The 23,240-nt window shown below is 39.7% G+C and overlaps 1 protein-coding gene across 2 annotated transcripts in view; it reads left to right on the top strand.

The window, feature by feature from the left end:
• Positions 1-23,240, top strand: part of LOC310965707 (integrin alpha-5-like) — a 55,863-nt gene that overhangs the window by 7,173 nt on the left and 25,450 nt on the right. For both annotated transcript variants that reach the window (XM_083939444.1, XM_083939445.1), the window contains exons 2-11: positions 9,951-10,075; positions 12,656-12,756; positions 13,851-13,974; positions 15,055-15,116; positions 15,279-15,324; positions 15,518-15,643; positions 16,703-16,747; positions 17,094-17,137; positions 17,254-17,310; positions 22,357-22,409. In XM_083939444.1, coding sequence (XP_083795570.1) covers positions 9,951-10,075; positions 12,656-12,756; positions 13,851-13,974; positions 15,055-15,116; positions 15,279-15,324; positions 15,518-15,643; positions 16,703-16,747; positions 17,094-17,137; positions 17,254-17,310; positions 22,357-22,409 — 783 coding nt within the window. The remainder of the gene's footprint in view (positions 1-9,950; positions 10,076-12,655; positions 12,757-13,850; positions 13,975-15,054; positions 15,117-15,278; positions 15,325-15,517; positions 15,644-16,702; positions 16,748-17,093; positions 17,138-17,253; positions 17,311-22,356; positions 22,410-23,240) is intronic.

Below are 23,240 nucleotides of genomic sequence, written 5' to 3'. Positions count from 1 at the left end.
TGGTTGGGGAAAGGTTATTTTGATGTTCATGAAATTATGTGGGATCATTGCTCTCATCTTGAAGAACATATTGACAATTTTTTTTTCGCCTAACAGAAAGTCATCCATCTTGGATTTTGTGCATTTATTTTAATTTTACAAACAAGTTTGAGGCCTTTGGGATGCTCAAAAATGCACAAAACTGTGGACAGATGTTCAAACCAATTATGTTTTTGATTTGATATTATAATTTGATTTGGGTGTGGCACTTCCGGTCTATAGCAATTTTTAGCACACTTTCTATACTCGAAAGCGCACAAAACTTTGCAAATACATGAAAACCCTTAAACATTGGAAAAATTAACAGTTATTTGGTCCATGTGTGTTTAGTTAGCTCCATAGCGTCCCCTAACGCCTGGAAGGCATTAGTTGAAACAAAGTTGCTCTGATTTTCACACAATTTGGTACCAACATAGCTTTAATCATTTGTCATATTTCCCATTAACTTTCATTAACTCCACCCAACAGAAAGTCAGCCATTTTGAATTTTGTGTAGTTTTCATTTATTTTATGCAAACTCTTTTAAACTCCTCCTAGAGAGATTATCGGAGTTATTTCATATTTTCTTGGTCATAATTCATGTGACTAACCGCGATTTCATGGTGTTTTTCATAACTTCTAAAGAATTCAACAAGTCAATCTCAAACATGGTCAGCAGAATCACAAGACCTTAACGATGCCAAATTGCAAAGCATTTGTGTTTTACTGGAACGGGGTTGCCCTGGCAAGGTGGGCAAATTGTATGTTTTGCCACGACACAGTAAACTGTAACATGACTTTACATTGACCATTCTGCCCCAGATTTCCCATTTTATATGAGAGTTCAGAGTCCTCTACACACCCATATTGAGTCAGAGTCACAGCGCCACCTACTGAAAACAGCAAGTAAAGCTTGTGTGACAGACATCGTCTGATTTACATGAATTTACATTTATATTGTGTGGCCTACATCTTATATGCAACATGGTATATCGTTAATGTGTGTTCTCTGGTGTCTCAGTGGATATCCGAAGAGATACAAAAATTGAAATCCATAATTTGCAGTTCCCAATGGTCGATACAGAAAATAATGTCTTGGGTCATGCATGCAGAATGTGATGGTTGCGGGAATGTATGGTTGGGTCTGCCAGCGTCCCATCGTGCCAACCCGATGCGCATGGGGTGTGAGGGCCCAGTCAATGTTGCTTGCAGCTTTAATTCTGGTATGTTATGCTGTTCATCCATTTTCAGGCTGAAACCTTTTGGAGGTAAGGATAAATGCTTCCCAACTTGCAGATAGTTACAGTGGCTAGCATGGCAGAGGCATTGCACATGCACTTTATTATTTTGGCCAATTCAGTCATCCATAATAAGTCATTTGTCTGGAAGATGGTGTAAACTTAACAAAAAATTAGTTCTAATCAGAGATGCATCCACTTTTTTAAAAGTTCTGATTTGATTTCAAGACCTGAATTCATAGATCCGCCGATACAAGCAGATTGAAACCATTTGCATTGCATTTTATTTTTGTCTTAATTTTATATGTATATCAAAGTCGTTTATTTGAACTGTAGGTTAAGTAGACTTCACTTCACTGTGGGAGTGCAAATTGATATGGCAAACTTTGCCTGCATATCTCACTCATAGAATACTAGACAATTCGAGACAATGAAATATAGGGACTACTGGTTATTGTTGTAGATAATTACTAAATATTGGATTATTTAAAAAATCTTGGCTACAAAATTTTGGCTATTGGCTTAAAATTGCATTATTATGTATTTATATAAAACATATCAGACCACACAATCTGGATCGGTGATGTCAGAGTGAATAACGTCAGTGTCTGCACCCAATACCGTGTTTGGATCAGATCAGTCCCAACTGTAGTTTAAGTGAATACCTTATGAGTCGATGGTATATCAGTGTTGTTTACAACTTGTTACAAGAAAAATCTTCAATGAAATTCTCATGCTTTATGTTAATTCTCCCTTATTTTCTACATGAATTGAACCTTTTTTTTATTGAAAATATCTTTGCTACTGAATAATTATTTACTGGGTTTTATTATTTGAAAGGCTCCTCTGGCTACATTGGATTTTAATTAATACATCCACAGATGACACATGATTTCAATGCTGACTTTTACCTCACACTGAGGTTGCAGAGCGTTGGCTTAACTTGATGTGATAATGTGAGCATTGTTAATCATAGACAGATGTTTAACCTTCTTCCTGGGCATCACTGCTGGACAGTGTTTTTTTTCCTGAACCAAACATTAAAAAAAACTCCATGACACCATGACCAACGTGATAATGACAGGGATCTGCGTAAATACAGCCACTGAGGTAAAATCTGTAAACTGATCTTTAAATGTCAGTGTATTAAACAGTTGCGCTGTACCTCATAAGCCCCCACAAACTGGAGCAGGGATTGGTAAGGGAGAAGGCAGCCTAGGTACTGCTTCATTATGATTGTACTTGATGTTACTTCTCAAGTAACACCAAGCTAAGAGAAAAGTGTAAGGTCAAACCAGGGCTTTTTTGAGCATTGTTTGAATTGATGTAGTTTGGGTTTTGTATTAGTCATATGCTCATTGAGCACTGTTACATCCAGATACAAAACCAGGAGTAACCATTGATAATGAAAAGAAGGATGGATGAGAGGCGCTTGTTGAAACAAATTGCCCGTACAAACAAAAGGAACAATGTCGGTCACTGAACGGAAAACATGCTTGTCACACAAACAGTCCTGCAAAACAGGCCATCTAAAATGACAAGGACAAAAAAAGTTAAGGTATTGACAAACAAAAATCCAGATCACAAAACCAAAGTGTGCTGTAATCACCCTCCTTTCAAGGAAAAGGAGTAAAACCTACCATAAGTTATATGAACACACCACCCAGTCCGCTGCCAGTCAGCGCACAGCACAGGATGGTATGAGAGAGGGAGGGCACCCAAGCATTCTGCCTGTCTTTTATCCTGGAGCTGATTAAGCCCAGGTGTGCTTTATTAGCGTCACCAGCAGCAGCCCAGAGAAAATTACAAGGAGGGGGAGGGAGGAGACACACCACAAAAAAAACATACTCCTACGTAACAAGCACATATACAGAAGATGTTACCTTTCAAATTAAGCCACATACATGCATTTTGGCTCGAAAAAGCTCTACCCAGGGTGGGCAGGTTAAGAGTTAGATAACAATATTGAAGCCTGGTGTCATGTAAGGTTGTCAAAAGTATCAGTACTTTGATACTTTTTTTTAGATACCATGTGTTCTTCATTTATTTTTACATTTGATAGTATCAAAAGTACCAAAAAAACAAACACAACACAGACGCTACTGGCAGTAGCATGCAGCTAATATAAGCTTACCAGTAGCCTGCAGTGGGAGCATACCTATGTTCCCCCTGGTCCTATGTTCCACTTTGTATGTGACTGGGAAACATAGGACCCTTTTAAAAAAACAAAAAAACATCTGATGTTCCCCACTTTGTATGTGAAATGGGAACAACAACACCCTGACCCTGACTGAAACCTCTAAAAATAAGAAAATGTCGAATTAAATCAGTGAAGACATAGGCTTATGTGACCAGGGAACACACCAGGGACCCTGCAGCTGCACTTTTTGAGACACCATGAGCATTGCTGAAGATGATGGGGAAACAACTAAAAGTTACCTTTTCTGTAGCAGCACTGTGTGCAGGTTGTTAATAGTCTTTTGTATGCCTTGGACTAGTGTTGTTTTTGGCGGCCTGTTTTACTTTTTTTAGTCTAGTCTAGTTTTAGTCGACTAAAAGTCTGAGCATTTTAGTCTAGTTTTAGTCGACTAAAAGTCTGAGCATTTTAGTCTAGTTTTAGTCGACTAAAAGTCTGAGCGTTTTAGTTTAGTTTTAGTCAACTAAAAGTTTGAGCGTTTTAGTCTAGTTTTAGTCGACTAAAAGTCTGAGCATTTTAGTTTAGTTTTAGTCGACTAAAAGTCTGAGCGTTTTAGTTTAGTTTTAGTCGACTAAAAGTCTGAGCATTTTAGTCTAGTTTTAGTCGACTAGAAGTCTGAGCATTTTAGTCTAGTTTTAGTCGACTAAAAGTCTGAGCATTTTAGTCTAGTTTAGTCGACTAAAAGTTTGAGCGTTTTAGTCTAGTTTTAGTCGACTAAAAGTCTGAGCATTTTAGTCTAGTTTTAGTCAACTAAAAGTCTGAGCATTTTAGTCTAGTTTTAGTCAACTAAAAGTTTGAGCGTTTTAGTCTAGTTTTAGTCGACTAAAGGTCTGAGCATTTTAGTCTAGTTTTAGTCAACTAAAAGTCTGAGCATTTTGGTCTAGTTTTAGTCAACTAAAAGTTTGAGCGTTTTAGTCTAGTTTTAGTCGACTAAAGGTCTGAGCATTTTAGTCTAGTTTTAGTCGACTAAAAGTTTGAGCATTTTAGTCTAGTTTTAGTCGACTAAAAGTTTGAGCGTTTTAGTCTAGTTTTAGTCGACTAAAAGTCTGAGCATTTTAGTCTAGTTTTAGTCGACTAAAAGTCTGAGCATTTTAGTCTAGTTTTAGTCGACTAAAAGTCTGAGCATTTACTCTAGTTTTAGTCAACTAAAAGTTTGAGCGTTTTAGTCTAGTTTTAGTCGACTAAAAGTCTGAGCATTTTAGTTTAGTTTTAGTCGACTAAAAGTCTGAGCATTTTAGTTTAGTTTTAGTCGACTAAAAGTCTGAGCGTTTTAGTCTAGTTTTAGTCGACTAAAAGTCTGAGCGTTTTAGTCTAGTTTTAGTCGACTAAAAGTCTGAGCATTTTAGTCTAGTTTTAGTCGACTAAAGTCTGAGCATTTTAGTCTAGTTTAGTCGACTAAAAGTCTGAGCATTTTAGTCTAGTTTTAGCCGACTAAAAGTTTGAGCATTTTAGTCTAGTTTTAGTCGACTAAAAGTCTGAGCATTTTAGTCTAGTTTTAGTCGACTAAAAGTCAGAGCATTTTAGTCTAGTTTTAGTCGACTAAAAGTTTGAGCGTTTTAGTCTAGTTTTAGTCGACTAAAAGTCTGAGCATTTTAGTTTAGTTTTAGTCGACTAAAAGTCTGAGCATTTTAGCTTAGTTTTAGTCGACTAAAAGTTTGAGCGTTTTAGTCTAGTTTTAGTCGACTAAAAGTCAGAGCATTTTAGTCTAGTTTTAGTCGACTAAAAGTCTGAGCATTTTAGTTTAGTTTTAGTCGACTAAAAGTTTGAGCGTTTTAGTCTAGTTTTAGTCGACTAAAAGTCTGAGCATTTTAGTCTAGTTTTAGTCGACTAAAAGTTTGAGCATTTTAGTCTAGTTTTAGTCGACTAAAAGTCTGAGCATTTTAGTCTAGTTTAGTCGGCTAAAAGTTTGAGCGTTTTAGTCTAGTTTTAGTCGACTAAAAGTCTGAGCATTTTAGTCTAGTTTTAGTCGACTAAAAGTCAGAGCATTTTAGTCTAGTTTTAGTCGACTAAAAGTCTGAGCATTTTAGTCTAGTTTTAGTCGACTAAAAGTCTGAGCATTTTAGTCTAGTTTTAGTCGACTAAAAGTTTGAGCGTTTTAGTCTAGTTTTAGTCGACTAAAAGTCTGAGCATTTTAGTCTAGTTTTAGTCGACTAAAAGTCTGAGCATTTTAGTTTAGTTTTAGTCAACTAAAAGTTTGAGCGTTTTAGTCTAGTTTTAGTCGACTAAAAGTCTGAGCATTTTAGTCTAGTTTTAGTCGACTAAAAGTCTGAGCGTTTTAGTCTAGTTTTAGTCGACTAAAAGTCTGAGCATTTTAGTCTAGTTTTAGTCGACTAAAAGTCTGAGCATTTACTCTAGTTTTAGTCGACTAAAAGTCTGAGCATTTTAGTCTAGTTTTAGTCAACTAAAAGTTTGAGCGTTTTAGTCTAGTTTTAGTCAACTAAAAGTTTGAGCGTTTTAGTCTAGTTTAGTCGACTAAAAGTCTGAGCATTTTAGTCTAGTTTTAGTCGACTAAAAGTCTGAGCATTTTAGTTTAGTTTTAGTCGACTAAAAGTCTGAGCATTTGAGTCTAGTTTTAGTCGACTAAAAGTCTGAGCATTTTAGTCTAGTTTTAGTCAACTAAAAGTTTGAGCGTTTTAGTCTAGTTTTAGTCGACTAAAAGTTTGAGCATTTACTCTAGTTTTAGTCGACTAAAAGTCTGAGCATTTTAGTCTAGTTTAGTCGACTAAAAGTCTGAGCATTTTAGTTTAGTTTCAGTCGACTAAAAGTCTGAGCATTTTAGTCTAGTTTTAGCCGACTAAAAGTCTGAGCATTTTAGTTTAGTTTTAGTCGACTAAAAGTCTGAGCATTTTAGTCTAGTTTTAGTCGACTAAAAGTCTGAGCATTTTAGTTTAGTTTTAGTCGACTAAAAGTCTGAGCATTTTAGTCTAGTTTTAGTCGACTAAAAGTTTGAGCATTTTAGTCTAGTTTTAGTCGACTAAAAGTCTGAGCATTTTAGTCTAGTTTTAGTCGACTAAAAGTCTGAGCATTTTAGTCTAGTTTTAGTCGACTAAAAGTCTGAGCATTTTAGTCTAGTTTTAGTCGACTAAAAGTCTGAGCATTTTAGTCTAGTTTAGTCGGCTAAAAGTTTGAGCGTTTTAGTCTAGTTTTAGTCGACTAAAAGTCTGAGCATTTTAGTCTAGTTTTAGTCGACTAAAAGTTTGAGCATTTTAGTCTAGTTTTAGTCGACTAAAAGTCTGAGCATTTTAGTCTAGTTTTAGTCGACTAAAAGTTTGAGCATTTACTCTAGTTTTAGTCAACTAAAAGTTTGAGCTTTTTAGTCTAGTTTTAGTCGACTAAAAGTCTGAGCATTTTAGTCTAGTTTTAGTCGACTAAAAGTCTGAGCATTTTAGTTTAGTTTTAGTCGACTAAAAGTCTGAGCATTTTAGTCTAGTTTTAGTCGACTAAAAGTCTGAGCATTTTAGTTTAGTTTTAGTCAACTAAAAGTTTGAGCGTTTTAGTCTAGTTTTAGTCGACTAAAAGTCTGAGCATTTTAGCTTAGTTTTAGTCGACTAAAAGTCTGAGCATTTTAGTTTAGTTTTAGTCAACTAAAAGTTTGAGCGTTTTAGTCTAGTTTTAGTCGACTAAAAGTCTGAGCATTTTAGTCTAGTTTTAGTCGACTAAAAGTCTGAGCATTTTAGTCTAGTTTTAGCCGACTAAAAGTCTGAGCATTTTAGTCTAGTTTTAGCCGACTAAAAGTCTGAGCATTTTAGTCTAGTTTTAGTCGACTAAAAGTCTGAGCATTTTAGTTTAGTTTTAGTCGACTAAAAGTCTGAGCATTTTAGTCTAGTTTTAGTCGACTAAAAGTCTGAGCATTTTAGTCTAGTTTTAGTCGACTAAAAGTCTGAGCATTTTAGTCTAGTTTTAGCCGACTAAAAGTCTGAGCATTTTAGTCTAGTTTTAGTCGACTAAAAGTTTGAGCATTTTAGTCTAGTTTTAGTCGACTAAAAGTTTGAGCGTTTTAGTCTAGTTTTAGTCGACTAAAAGTCTGAGCATTTTAGTCTAGTTTTAGTCGACTAAAAGTTTGAGCGTTTTAGTCTAGTTTTAGTCGACTAAAAGTCTGAGCATTTTAGTCTAGTTTTAGTCGACTAAAAGTCTGAGCATTTTAGTCTAGTTTTAGTCAACTAAAAGTTTGAGCGTTTTAGTCTAGTTTTAGTCGACTAAAAGTCAGAGCATTTTAGTCTAGTTTTAGTCGACTAAAAGTCTGAGCATTTTAGCTTAGTTTTAGTCGACTAAAAGTCTGAGCATTTTAGTCTAGTTTTAGTCAACTAAAAGTCTGAGCATTTACTCTAGTTTTAGTCAACTAAAAGTTTGAGCGTTTTAGTCTAGTTTAGTCGACTAAAAGTTTGAGCGTTTTAGTCTAGTTTTAGTCGACTAAAAGTCTGAGCATTTTAGTTTAGTTTTAGTCGACTAAAAGTTTGAGCATTTTAGTCTAGTTTTAGTCAACTAAAAGTCTGAGCATTTACTCTAGTTTTAGTCAACTAAAAGTTTGAGCATTTTAGTCTAGTTTAGTCGGCTAGAAGTCTGAGCATTTACTCTAGTTTTAGGGCGTGATCACACTGTCCTCCCGGACCGAGACCCGGACTTTAGGGTACTTGTCCCCCCTCCCTCTCCCCCCCGCGCCCCAGCCCCGTTTGTACTCACACTACCAGGGCCTCGGCCAATGCTTCTTGCTGTCCACACGCCATCACGCCGTAACACGTCACACGCATTGATCGCGTGTGTGGCTTTTGTTACAAATCTTTCCACAGACCTTGGAGTTTTTGTGCGTCTTGTCGACTGTTTTTGAATATTTTCATCCGACCAAATCTGCAGTAAACACTCCACCTCCGCACCACACCAACGTGAACCTTTCACCACTATTGTTGTTGTTGTTAAATGTCCGCGCATGGTCCGTCCTTCTATTTACATGTCCGAACAGGCGGACATAACGCTACTGCCGTAGGGCTCGTGCGCGTGCACGTGCGCACGCTCGTGCTCGTACATGTGCAAACGGCTCCGCTAAAGGCCACCTATTTCAAGCGGGCCGTGGCGGCCCAGCTGGCCCCAGTTGAGCGCGGAGCGGGTGCGCTCACACTACTTAAAGGTACTAGATTTTAGCTGAAAAACCGGTTTTGGCCGCGGCTAAAAGGATAGTGTGATCACGCTCTTAGTCGACTAAAAGTTTGAGCATTTTAGTCTGGTTTTAGTCAACTAAAAGTCTGAGCATTTTAGTCTAGTTTAGTCGACTAAAAGTCTGAGCATTTTAGTCTAGTTTTAGTCAAAGAAAATTATATATTAGTCTCTTTTTAGTAATGCAGTTATATTGCCAATATGATAAAAGTACCTAGTAGTATTGATGAAACCAACATTTTCTTTTAGCCAAACCCATGCAGATATCTTTAGTATACATGAATGTACAGGTCTAGAATAAGTAATCCAATTTATGTTGATGCTAAATTCAGTTCAGTGTGATTTGCTCTATGAAATACAAAACTAGTGAAAGTATTTGGCCAACAAGGGGAAGTTTAGTGCACTTATAGTGAGTCAGGTAGGAACTAAAAAAAACACACACACACACACGTTCTCAGCTCCAGTGGCTAACGTCTAAAGCTAGCGTTTAACCCCGACACATTAACCGTTGCCTCATGTCGCATGAGCTTTCTAAAACAGAAAGTATCGTTACGTTATGACTTGACTTACCTAAGTTGTCGCTAACCCTAACGCTAACATTAACCCACAGCAGCGGCAGCTTCAGAATCTAAATAATGCGCGTGTGGGGATTGAGGAAGTGACATCGCCCAGACGCGAGACTGGGAGAGAAACTTCAAAATAATAATAATAATAATAATAACGTGACTAAAACGAGACGAAACAACGTTATTTCGTCTCGTTTTCGTCAACGAAAATGAAGAGACATTTCGTCTCGTTTTTTATTCGTCAACGAAATTGCAATATATATTTAGTCTCAGTCATCGTCACATGCCCAGCATTTTCGTTTCGTCTCGTCTAGTTTTCGTAACGTAATAAAGGTTTGTTGACGAAGATATTTCGTCATCATTTTCGTTGACGAAAGCAACACTACCTAGGACTCTTTTTGCTGTGGTAACGGCAGAGGTATAGAGTATCGTTTTTTATACTAGCATCATATTAAAGTTTAAAATTCTGGTATTGTGTGACAACCTTCTCATGATAAATATGGAGCTCCATCAAGGAGATTGTTAGCATTTTTTGTTTTTTTACTTTTAAAATATTCTCTTCTTACTCAACGGCAACTTGTAGTAATAAAGAATCTAACCAATCACTGGCGCCACATGTACCCTTTTGACCCTTCCAAGTTTTTGTCCAGATTAATTTCATAAGCTATGTGCATGAGAAAACTTTAGTAAAACTTTAGTAATATAAATACATATGTTTTTAGATTCAAACAAATGTCTCTGTGTAATCTTGAACTAAGATTTTTTTTTCTCTGTGCTGTGTAGTACTAGTGTTTTGATCGGCGCTCCAAAAGCTAACACTAGCCAACCCAACATCACTGAAGGAGGAGCTGTGTACTTGTGCCGCTGGAGCCAAGCTAAATGCAGCATGATCAACTTTGACAAGCAAGGTAGGGTGTCTTGTTAAATGAAAATTGATGGTCCGCCTCTTTGTAGATAAAATTGTGATCTTAAGCTCAGTATTCAAAATCCAACTGAGAGACTTTTCCCTACATCATAATCACAGCAGTAGTTGGTAACTTACATTGTTCCAGGATATAAAAGTGTCATTTTTTTCCCATGGCGGGTGAGACAGGACTGTGTAGTAAATGCTCAGCTGTATCTAACCAGCCATGAAAGTGGCTTAGAGAACCTATAGGTAGTTAAGCACTACTCTGCAGGACCCTGAGGTCAGGATTGCGACTCCCTGCCGCCTTATGGGTCCTTATTAAACGCTTCTCAGTTTTTATTAAAACCAGCCTTTAATGTCTCTCTGGTGTTTTAATGGTGACTGAGGTTTTCCTCCACCCCTCAGTAAGGTCTCAATTTTGGTACACAGGCTGTATTTTGCAGTGCTTTTACAGAGCTTTGATTTCCTGCTGAACTTGGGCCCAATGTTATGAAAGCTCTTTAATTAGGACAGAGTCATTACGGGGACAAGGACCCCAGAGGACCTGGGCTGCCCCCGGCTCAGCCAGAAAAATAATCACCTCCATCAGAAATACAGGAAGCGATAAGGACCACCGTTTGAGGATCACAGCCTAACTTATTGTATGCTCTCGGATGCTGATATCTATCGGTTTACACAGACCGAGAGCTGTGACTATGAAAACTCTGCATACAAAAATACACACTTAAAATCTGTTTACACACAGACTCTGCAGAAACGGGAAACGTGAAACGTGATACAGCGTAGAAAACAACATGCAAAACCACACACTTTTTTTTTTAACGTTACCTTTATTTTACCAGGAATGTCCCATTGAGATTAAAAACTTCTTTTTCAAGGGAGTTCTGGCCAAGAGGCAGCAAAACTTACAAAGTTACAATATAAAGACAACAGATAAAATTATAAAAACAGTTACAAGTAAAGGAGGTTGTCTCAAGTGCTCTCAGCCTGGATTTAAAGCATTCAAAGAAATCAGTTCAGTTAATTTCCAGTCTTATTGCAGCATGTTCCAGGTAGAAGGAGCAGAGTAGACGAAAGCCCTTTTTCCCAGTTCTGTGCGGATAGACAGATGGCAACAACTGATCGTTTGAACGCAAACCATAAGAATCAACACTTCTCAGTGTTTTATTAAATTACAGATGTAGGAAAGGCATAAAGAAGGCAATCCCACTCGAGAATACAAGTCACAATGATGAGTCAGAGCTCTACAGCTCCTTAGATATTGAGCTGAGTCGATCATATACATCAGGTCCCCATAATCTAAAATTGATAAAAAGGTTGCTGTGACAAGCCGTTTTTCACCTCAAAAGAGAAACAACAATTTATTTTGGTAGAAGACACCCACTTTAAGTTTAAGTTTCTTCACAATATTGTCAGTATGGGGCTTGAAGGTGAGGGAGTCATCATGCAAGATACCAAGGTATTTGTATGTATGAACCGCCTCTATGACATTTCCCTTAAGAGTGGACACTGGGGACTGTTTGAGGTACTTTCTTAGTGTTGGAAAACAACATTAGCTTAGTCTTCTCGGCGTTGAGGATTAGTTTTAGCTGCAGGAGTGTGTGCTGGACGCAAACCACTCTGCTACAGACAGCAGGCACATATATCAGGAAATACAGCACAGTGAAGTGCAAACAGTTGCAGGCATATTTATGTATGATTTAAGGCATCATATTTCGTTAAATGACCTTCCAAGGATGCTGAATGGCAGAACAGTTGTTCACTGTAGGTGTGAAAGAAATTAGGATTTGTCTGCAAACCCCATCAAAACACTTTTATTTAGTACTTGGATAAGGATGTGAGAACAGTATTTCCAAGTCAGGAACCTGTTTTTACAGTGTTCCATATAGGACATAAAGGCAACAGGACTCACCTATCCGTGGACCAGTATTAGCAATCCAAAAAGACATATTACATTCTTATCTTTCCAAATTATGTTGTTGGAGGAGTAATGCTGCTGAGGCAAACACACACACACACACACGCATGCACGCACGCACGCACGCACGCACGCACGCACGCACGCACGCACGCACGCACACACACACACACACACACACACACACACACACACACACACACACAAACACACACACATAAACAAAAGTGCACACACCTCTTGCAGTCCTCCCTCGTCACTGCTCCTTGCCTTCGTACGTACTGTCAGGGCCTCTTCTTAAAACAGATCCTGACAATGTAGTACAGCCGTTTGGGTTACAGTAACAACAAGGTCCAAGTCCCTTTGAGCTGTTTGATGTCTGCCATAGCATGGAGGATGGATTAAGACTGCAGATCCTGGGAACAAGGCCATAAAATATCCATGTAAAAAGCCAAGAACATGTGGGGAGCGCTCTCAAGTGAAGCCCTGACAGCACTGAAATCAAACACTGGTTGACCAAGTTGAAATAGGCAGCTCCTGACATCATTGAAGTTTCAGTCTCTGAGTAAAGAATTGCATCTTTACGTTATTCATTCATGAAAGAGCTGCATACACCTCTGTGTAAATATCCTCTGAATTGTTTTTTCTCCTCTGTTCTCATAGGTGATCGGTATTTTTATATAAATGATGTGAACACTCAGGTTGAGTTCAAGTCTCATCAGTGGTTTGGAGCTACTGTACGTTCCCATGGTAACAACATCCTGGTAAGAATGGGTCAGGGTTGGTTGGTCCATTTGGACAATTTGCCTACATCATGCTGTGTGATGACATGCTATGCAAACAATTGGCAACAGAACATTTCTAACACTAGCTGTTTTTTCATATGAATTCTGGACGATGTCGGACAAATCGGGTCTGAACATTGACCAAAGTTTCCCTTTCACACATGAGATTGTCTTTGAAATATTTCCTTTGGTTTAGGCAAGGGGTGGCACCAGGTAGAGCTTCCAACTAATTCAAACATTTGCGTTCTCATACACAGCTCCTCTGGTAGTGCAAAACAAAAGTAAACTCGCAAAACAATCTGACCCTCTCACTATACCTCTCAAAAAATATTGTCACTGCTAGCCATTGTCACCAGTTGATAATTAATGTAAAAGAAATGTAAATACAAAAACAGTATGGTTTTTATACTGCAGAGTAGATTAGTTGGAGCTAGTTCCATAACTTTACCTAAAGTATTAACAAAGTTGAGGGTATCTGCTTATTGTAAGTATTTTCAAACAATATACTTCACTTTTACAAGGATAAATGGTTACAAAATTTGCACCAATTGATTACATCAAATACATTTTTGTAAATTAAATACAGAGCAGCATACAGCTGCTGCTTAAAAGTTGGCTAATGTATAGCAAACATTTGAGACTTTGAGACATTTCTAGGCAACGCTATTTCTAACAACCAGTTATCCCAAAGAGGCTAGTTTCACTAATATAATGTCCATGACCATGAAAGCAGGTACTTCTCAGCTCTCATCGTAACACCCACAACCTGCACTTGTACTGTTTTGTTTTGGCCAGAAAAGGTGCTAGATGCGATAGATGAGATGAAAGCGATGATCAAAAATGTGACAAATATGAGCAAGTGACGCGTAACTCGCGTTCCAGGTGATTTAAACGCCTCCATCGCTTTTGGTGTGAATGCACAGTAAGCATTACAGATTTTCTGTGTGTAGTTCCAGCTGCTAAGCTATGATTGCACAGTTGATTTGTGAGGGAGAGGTTCAGGGTCAGTTGAACACAACTAGAAATTGTGTTAATGTTCTTTTGCAAGTGAGCTGTCTCTCTGTGCTGGCTAGGCTTGTGCTCCCAGGTATTACTGGAGGACCGAACATGACGCACCCTTTGCTGATGTCACAGGGACATGCTACCTCTCTGTAGACGGTCTCAAAACTTTTGTGGAGTATGCCCCGTGTCGAACAGGTGAGTACAGCGACTGATTGCTGAAGTTTACATCAAAATCAGACTCCATCTTGGAGTCATAACTCACACATAGATATGACACACATATTTTTAGATTCTGTGTGACTTAAGGCCTTTACATACACATACACATACACACATCACTATTTTTTTTCCAAATTGTTGATTTTGCCATGAGTACTTTCACACAGAATATAAATATTACTCTTCAATGAAGGAACATATTTAACATATTTCTTTCTTTATATCTTTTGCACCGGGAATCATCAACCTTGAGGATTATAAAACAACAACAACAACAACAACACAGAGGCTGTGTAGTACCAATACGACAAACTTAACTCCTTTCAAACTTGATAACAGCAGCACATACAGATCCACTACATCGTACCTTTCACAATAAAAGCCCTAGACTGCGTAACTGTTCATTCTCTGATTTCCTTGGCGAAAAAGTTTCCATATATCATCTTATTACTCTAGAAGTTGCCTGAAAACCAGCACAGTTTTACGTTTTTGTAAGTATCACAGTAATCCATTGGTAGTTGTCTGTACATCCATGAGTACTCTGCAAACAGGAACTTGCTAATAGATAATTCAGCATATGTAATGGTGCCAATTTGTCAAATGATTAACAAATCAAAGTAAGTCAAAGAATTCAAGAAAATCCATTTGTATTAACTCTTCTCATATTTTAATTTATATAATATGTTTGAAAGTACTAAGGCTCAGAATGTCCCACCAACATAGTTCTTATATTCCTAGAACACTAAAGGTAAAAAAGTTGTTTGTCTTCTAGAATCTATATTGTCTATACAATATGTGTTTGTGTTGAATATACAGGATACAGCTACCTGCATATCTTATCATTGGTGCTTTCTACAATTAAGATCAGCTCTTTGAACTCATCAACTGAACCAGATTAATATAAAGCTATAAATTGACCCTGAAACTTTTTCCTATTCTGTGTTGTCTACACCGGAGAATTCTGCCCTAAACAGAACAGAAAGTTGTGAGTTGTTTTAGTTTTCATGAAACAGTAAGTTTATTAGTGCTTCCCATGTTTGGTGCTGTTCATTGCAGAACGACATGGACCTGTTGGACAGGGCTATTGTCAGGGGGGATTTAGTGCAGACTTCACCAAGGTAAGATAAATATTTGTTGAGTTCTTGCTGGTCTCTACATAATCACATAGTTACTGTTTCCGTGATTTGGCTGATGTGTGGATATTTACAGAGTTTTTTTGAAACTATTGATGAAACTGGTGACACAGACCCCCTAGCTCCGGTAACTGTTGTGTGTTACAGGATGGGAGGGTTGTGCTTGGAGGACCAGGCAGCTTTTACTGGCAAGGTGAGCTCACAGGAATGTGGAGCAGCATGGATTTTTAGATAGATACCTACAGATAGATTTTTCCTTTGAATGACTCATGAAATCCACGATGTCCATGATGAGTCCATGATCTTTGTCTGTGAACAAACCTGAGTGGAGTTCACAAGCCTTTAACCTCTGACCTTTAAGCCTTTGTTACCCATCCATCCCATAGGCCAGCTGATCTCAGCCACCACAGAGGAGATTGTTAAGGCCTACTATCCCTCGTACTTCCTGCTGTCGGTCGCCGGGCAGATTCAGACACGACAGGTGCAGGGGAGCTACGATGACAGCTACCTGGGTGAGGAAGTACACTGAATCAATTCATCAAGTCATTACACCTGCCAGCAGCTGGACCTCATGGTTGGTTTTCTCATCAATTTGGCCGAGAGCAACATATCTCAACAGCAGCATGACATTTGACATGGATAAGTATAGGTTAATATCTGCTGGTGTCAGTGACCACCTGACCCTTTGTCCAGCTCCACCATGAGGTCCACACACATGTCAGGATTTTGGTAAATCCCTGCCAAGGCAAACATCAATACCTTGAACAACAATGATTGGCTTTTCATTCAGTTTGGTATTTCTATGACTAGAGCCTCCTGATTTGACCGCTAGTACCATCATCAGGTCAACATTAAAAAATCTAAAAAATGAAACAGGAAGAATTTCTCTCATCACAACTATATTCCCTGAAGGAAGAATTCTTTCCATTTTAGTCACTTCATGAGCTCTCCATTACCACAACCCTCGCATTCAATTGTCAACTTTGTACAAAGAAAAAAAAGCAGTTGGATTGCAATACATTAGTTGTCAATATTCAGTCTCTTTACCTTTCCTCCTTGGGATCTGGAGTTAGAAATAAGTAAGTTTACATAGCTCTGCAGCCTCTCCTCATCTCTGCATGAGGCTAGCAGCTTGAGGCTACATTAGCAGCCAGCTACTAGCATAACAAACCTGAATCTCTGACTAAACTATTGGCGGTTGAGTTGCATTGTGGGTAATTTAACTTGATATGATCAAATGAGGAAGTGCTTTGTGACACTGCAAAAGTGTAAAGGCTTTTATCTTTACTAGTATGTAAAAAAAAACATTTGTACAACAAAAATACCCTTGTGCTACATAGATTACATCTATGTTCAACTGTACAATACTTGGGTCGACTTTTTGTTTTGAAATGTGCTTTATAAATACATTTGGATTGGATTGGATAGTAGTCATTATCATTCGGTTCATACTGTTTTAGGTAACTTCTCATTTCAGTCATGTATCATAAAAGCTTTCATTGTACCCACCACTTCCAACCTCAGCTGTTTTCTTTCATTCACTCTATCTTTAATCTTCATTCCTCCTGCAGGTTACTCTGTAGCTGGTGGCGAGTTCAGTGGGGATGATGAGGAAGGTGAGGGTCATATTTACAGTACAGAGAGCCAAAATGCATGGCAGATTACAGGGTCTGCTAACCCCCCACCACAAGCTTGGTCTAATATTTAACTGCTCAGTCTCAACACACATGATTGTGTTGTGATGGAAAAGGATTATTCAGTCTTTCAAGAATCAAGAACATTTAGAGACTCAAAGTATAAAAAGAAGTTCTTCTAAGTGTGTAATCAGTGAATTTGTTGGTCACAACAGGGAAGGTTCTGTCCCCGCTCATAAAATCTGAGTTACCATAGAAAACTAACATTATCAATGTTGTTTTGATGTGACCCATCCTAACCCTTTTCCCCCGGCTTTCCTTGTTGCAGATTTCATCACAGGAGTTCCCAAAGGACTTATGCTGTATGGTGTAGTAAGGAGTCACAACATTTTCATTTTACACAATTTTACAGTGCAAACATTCTACAAAACATAAAAGTAAATACATGCAGTCTACTCAAATAATGATGTTTGTCCATCTCATTATAGGTGTCCATATTAGATGGAAGGGATCTCCAGTCTCTGCTCAACTTGACGGGGGAGCAGGTATTTGCACATCTGGCTGGTGATTTTCTGTAATAGCCAGGCTCCCATGTTCATATGTGGGTACACAATCAAAGTGGCATGTGTAAAGGAGGATGGCAGATAAAGGATTTTTTCCTGTGGAGGGGAGGCCTATACCAGGGTCAGAGGTCTAGTTTACAGTATGCACAGCTCATGGTTTCCATAAGCTGTAAATCAAACCCAGAAACAGCAGACAAGGATAGTGTTCATGTTGTCACTGTATTAATTCAGCATGCACTTTTGAAATGGAAAGTACTTTTAGTCATATTTCTAACCCACAGATAAATAATTTTAAAACAAAATGTCACCAACTCCCGCACTGTTACTGAAAATGGCATTCCAAAGTTCAGCTAAAAGTAAGCTTAAAATGTCTGACTTAATAAAGTGGGTATATTTCAAAGTTCTTAGTATGAAATTCCCTCTGTATGCCTCCACAGACAGTAGTCAGCTTTCTATCTGTCCTCAACTTCTTCAACCGTAGACATTGTAAAATTTCACGTATCCAACTATTATGAGTCGGTGGAGAAACATGTTACGTCTGGTGAGCATTGTAGTAAAGGCCACGACATGCTGTGTAATAATGGGCAGATTTTTAGACGGAGGGTGCCCAAAAAGAGCAGTCAGGGGATTTGGTTCCTAATTTGTTTGAGGGTTTGGAGTATATCAGATCAAAATTCAGGAAGCTTCGGGCACGTCCAGAGCATGTGTGCGTGGTTGACCGGGGACTGCTTACAATAGTTACAAGCACCACTGTGACTAGGATATATCTTAGCCAATTTAGCATTTGTGAAATGGGCTCCATGAAGCACCTTCCACCGTAGTAGGCTGTGCCTGGCAGAAATCGAGGATGAGTGAACCAGTTTTAGAATGTCCCTCCACTGGACCTCAGTAATGTCTACCCCCAAATCCTTTTCCCATGCATTTTAGGCGATATAGCAAGGACTGGGCTAAGAAGAGCAATCTAACGACAGATATCAGTTGTTTGTGTTGTTCGTTGAGAGCCAGGAATTGGTCCATCTCAGTTTCAGGGATGCGGTTCGGAAAATGTGGAAATTGCTTTTGGATTAAATTTCTCATTTGAAGGTACAGAAAAAAGGCTATTAAGCAAATGACCATCTTAATAAGATTAACCCAGCCTTCAAGGGACAGGGGGAGGGTCGCCCATCTAGACAAGTCTGACTTGCATTTATCTAATAGCTGGAAGTTATTTTGGAAAAGGTCCCTGAAGGAGCTGGTGATAAACATCCCTAAATACTTGAACCCCTTGTCAGCTGTTTTAAAGGGGAATTTGGATTGTGGTAGTGATCTCACCAAGTTGTTGATAAAAAAATAACTCACTCTTCTGAATATTCAACTTATACCCCGATAGGTGCCCAAACTGATCCAGAATTGATAAAACTGGGGGGAGGGAGGATGTGGGGTTTGAAATAGAAGGTCATCAGCATATAAGGAAAGTTTGTGGACTAGACGAAAACGAGTGATACCTTCAAACTCATTTTGGTTTCTAAGCCAGATGGCTTATGACTCGATGGCTATGTTAAATAACAAGGGTGAGAGCGGACAGCCCTGCAGGGTCCCACGTCTGAGAGGGAAACATGCTGAACGGACAACGTTAGTGCTTACAGATATTTACACTTTGGAGGCGGAGGGTGAGGACCTTAGCAAGGATCTTACAATCTATGTTTAAAAGTGAGACCGGTCTGTAGCTGCCACATGAGGTAGGATCCCTGTCTTTCTTCAGGAGCAATGAAATAGATTCCTCATACAAGGTCGCTGGCAGTCTGCCTTCAGTAAAGGAGTCATTGAACATTCTCACAAGGACCGGAGCCAATAGCGCAGAGTATGCCTTAAAGAACTCGACTGTAAAACCATTGGGACCAGGAGATTTCCTGTTTTGCATAGACTTGAATGCTTCATGACCTCCAACAGAGAGATGGGTCTACCGAGTTCCCTAGAGATATTTATATCAATCTGAAGGTATGTTAAACATTCATTAATTGGGCTGCATTCAGAAGTATATAGTGCGGTGTAGAAATCAGAAAAAGACTAATTGATAATCACTGGATCAGAAGTATGGCTACCGTCCGGCAGTTGAATTTGAGAGATCAGTCTAGAAGCATTAGCTGCCTGGGCCTGATGTGCCAGGAGTCTCCCTGCCTTATCTCCCTGCTCAAAAAAGCTTTGTTTAGATTGTCGCAGCTGTCTCCTCACTACGTGTGTCATTAAGAGGCTGTGATCCAAATGTAGTAGTAGCCGTTTCTTGTATAGGGAGGGGGAGGAAGAGGTTGAATAAGTTCCGTCGAGTTTTACCAGTTTCTCTGCAATTTCCACCAGCCTAGCCCGTTCAGCCCTTCTCATTTGAGACATAAAGGACATCGCTTGTCCCCGAATAGTAGGTTCAAGCGCCCCCAAAAGCGCGCCGCTTCTGACATCAGGGGTGTCATTAAACTCTATGTAAGAGCGGATTTGAGTCGCAACAAAGTCTCTCCTAGGGATGCATTGTATAGTTTAATGACCACAGGCAGGAAAGATTCCCTGTGGCGCTCTGTGGTGCATCTGAGTGCGAGGAGTCTTCTTCTGAAGGTGCTCCTGTGCTGGGCCAGTGTGTTGTAGAGAGGGTGGGAGACATTGGCCAGGATGGACTGGAGCCTGGATAGCATCCTCTCCTCTCTGCCACGGTTGTCAGGGTATCCAGCTCCTTCCCCACGACATCACCAGCCCTCCTGATCAGTTTGTTCAGTCTGTTGGTGTCTGTGACCTTGCACACTGCCCCAGCATGTGACAGCGAAGAAGATTGCACTGGCCACAACAGACTCATAAAAAATCCTCAGCATTGTCCGGCAGATGTTAAAGGATCTCAGCCTCCTCAGGAAGAAGAGTCAACTTTGGTACTTTTTGTAGACAGCCTCTGCGTTTCTATTCCAGTTTAACTTATTATTAAAGTACACCCCCAAATACTACAGAGCTGTTATTTAATGGTGATATGACCAGGATTACACCATCTGCTGTTTACTAGAACGAGAAGTCCCCCTCCTTTCCACTAACCGCTCTCGGTGCAGTCCCGGTCAGCCCCAATGGTGTGGAAGCCATCCACAGAGACGTTCTGGTCCGTAATGTCCCTGTGCAGCCATGTCTCATCCATCAGAAACACATTAGACTGCACTCACGGTACTCTGGGCGGCTCTGCGTTAGCGCTGTTAGTTCATCCATTTTGTTGTACAGAGACCGTACATTACCCATAACAACAGAGAGGATACACGGCTTAAATCTTCTCCTCTCCATAAGCCCATCCCGTCTTGACCCTCCTCTAGTGCCCCAACGTTGCTTCCCAACTCACGTCCTCTTAATACGTGGGGTGTCAGCTAATTTGAGATGTGTTTCCTGCAGGAATACAACATCCCCTTTAAGGTGATGTAACTGTGATTCCAGGAAGCCTCGCCAAAAACCTCCATGAGCAGCCCCGCAAAGAAGGCTGTCAGCCACGCCCCTCCACTGCTTCAGGTAGTCCAATCACACAGAGATTATTGCGCAGGCTGCGGGGCTCCAGGTTGCTGACTTTAGCCAGCAGCTTAGGGTTGCTCTCTGTTAGCGTGGCACAAGAGGCCTCCTTGTTAGCAGACGCTCGTCTTGTGAATTTGCATTTACCTCGAGGGAGTGTGGTCGGATACTGTGGCAAGGACATGGTCCAGCTTTGCTTCGAGCATTGAAATTGAGGCTTTGATCTCGGTGGAGAAGGCTGTACGTTGCCCCGCCCAGAGGTGAGCAATAGCCGCCATGCTAATCTCGCCACCTGCCTCGTCTGCAGTGCTAGCCTTCGCCCCCTGGTCTTTTATAGTCTTCCTGGTCGCATACATCGACATATTTCGGTGTTGTATCCGTCTAACAAGACGATATTACTATTTGTCATGACTTTTGGGGTCCTTAAACGTGAAATCATCAAAAGTTTTGGGAGCGAGACTCAGCGCGCATCTACTCCATCTCAGCAAAACCGTAAGTCCTGGAATTAATTTTTAAACACAACAAGGACTCGGAAATCACTTTTGGAAGGGTTTTCTTCAGAGTTAGCATGAGGAAAGAGTAATAGAAGAGGAATGATTACTGAAACCAGAAACTCTTTCAATGTACATATGGGCATGTGAGTTTGCCTTAGACACACTTGGAAAAAATGTGAACCTATCCTTTAAGCTTGGACATGCCAGCTACACATTGGGCAAACTATCGGTTACTTTTTTCTGCTACTACTTGTTACTTCATGCTTTCCCATGTGTACATGAACCCATTGCAGGCCTAACCACTATATTATACTACTACTTTCATTAAAATCTAAGTCACTTCTGAAATAGAGCTCCTGACTGTTAAAATTTTTTTAAGTGGAATGCAACTTTCCTCTGGTTTCTGATCTCACCTCCCCTCATATGAACATTCCTAGTGGTTCAGCTCTACAGAAGTGTTGATCATATTTCTAAGAGTGTGAACGTATCTGGCCAAAAAGTGTAGGGTATCACGATGAGTTTGAACTTTGTCCTGAGCCTCACTTTGATTTATGTTGATGTGAGCTGTTTTACATGTGGAATACAGGAAGACAGCCCCAATATTCAGTCTTGCTTTTCACGAGGGTCTCCAAACTCATTTCTGGGTAACGTTAGCTACAAATCACTTTGAAGTGAGGGTCACCCTAGGATGTTACATGACCCTAATTTATCATACATGGTATGAAATGAAACCGGAAAGACCCAAGCCCCATGAGTATATTCTCTGAGTGAGTTTTAAAGGGGTTTGAGTCCCCCAGTCTCCAGACCCCCTACCTCTCCTCAACAGAAGCTCTCTATCACTGAGCTCCATGAAAAGGGAGAAGAGGAGACCCCAGGGGATTGTGGGATTGAGAGATTGAAGAGGAAATCTTCCGGGGGCGATGGTGGAGGGTACAAAAGAGAAAAACGGACACAGAGAAAGAAAATGAAAAGAAAGGGATCTATGCAGCGTTGTGTGATTACAGGCTAACTGGGTCTTGTTTGTAATACGTTCCAGATGGGGTCCTACTTCGGCTACGCAGTGGCAGCCACCGACATCAACAACGATGGGTGAGTGGATGCAGTCACGGTGAGACAGATGATTGGAAAAGAGAGACAAAAAAGGTTTAATAACAGGGAAGGAAGATAAATGTAAGCTAAAACAAGGGACTAAGGTTACTGAAACAGAGACATCAGTTGGACTTTTTTGAATGTTTCCCACACTTCAGTTCAACCTTATTTCTGGAAGTACTTTCATTCTGTGTGTAGTTCCTCTAAGGGTCAAGTTCTCCTTTGGTCAGTTTCACTTCTCTAACCCGAACTGATTCTGACTATTGTAGCCATTTACAGTGTATTTGATTTGAAAATACATGCTGGTAGTGTTACTGTTACTGTAAATACTTGTATTCACTCTTTTTATGTTGACATTCATTAAGTATCAATGAGTCAGATGGGTACACATGATTTTAGCCATTTTCATAATTCTAACATCCACAACTACCAACAGGAAACATTTAATTGTCAACTTCCATCGCTTCATTCCCATGTTTCAGCAGTCTGGTGTGATTCTGTTTGAACGTGTTAAATCTGACTGTCCTGCCGGTGATTATTACACACAATTTTTTACAGTAAATACTTGTAGAGGTCCTTAGGTTTTCACAGATACCGACCACCATGGTACAGTGTGGAATAAGATGCTTTCCCCTACATTAAAGCTGCTGAGGTGTAAATACTAAAAGTGGAAAACGAGATGTTAAATCAATGCTAAATACAGACAATGTCCGGTGAATCAGCTCCAGAAATAGTCAAAAGCGTACTGGAGATACTGCCACTGATTTAGGTGAGGGGTGGCGTCTGGTTAGAGTGTGCAGAAGGCAGAACAAGATGCAGATTACACAGCGC

Source organism: Echiichthys vipera (genome assembly GCF_963691815.1).
Source record: "Echiichthys vipera genome assembly, chromosome: X".
NCBI classification, from domain to species: domain Eukaryota; kingdom Metazoa; phylum Chordata; class Actinopteri; order Perciformes; family Trachinidae; genus Echiichthys; species Echiichthys vipera.
Note: the sequence above shows the minus strand (reverse complement) of the source record. Positions and strands in the feature narration are given on the sequence as shown.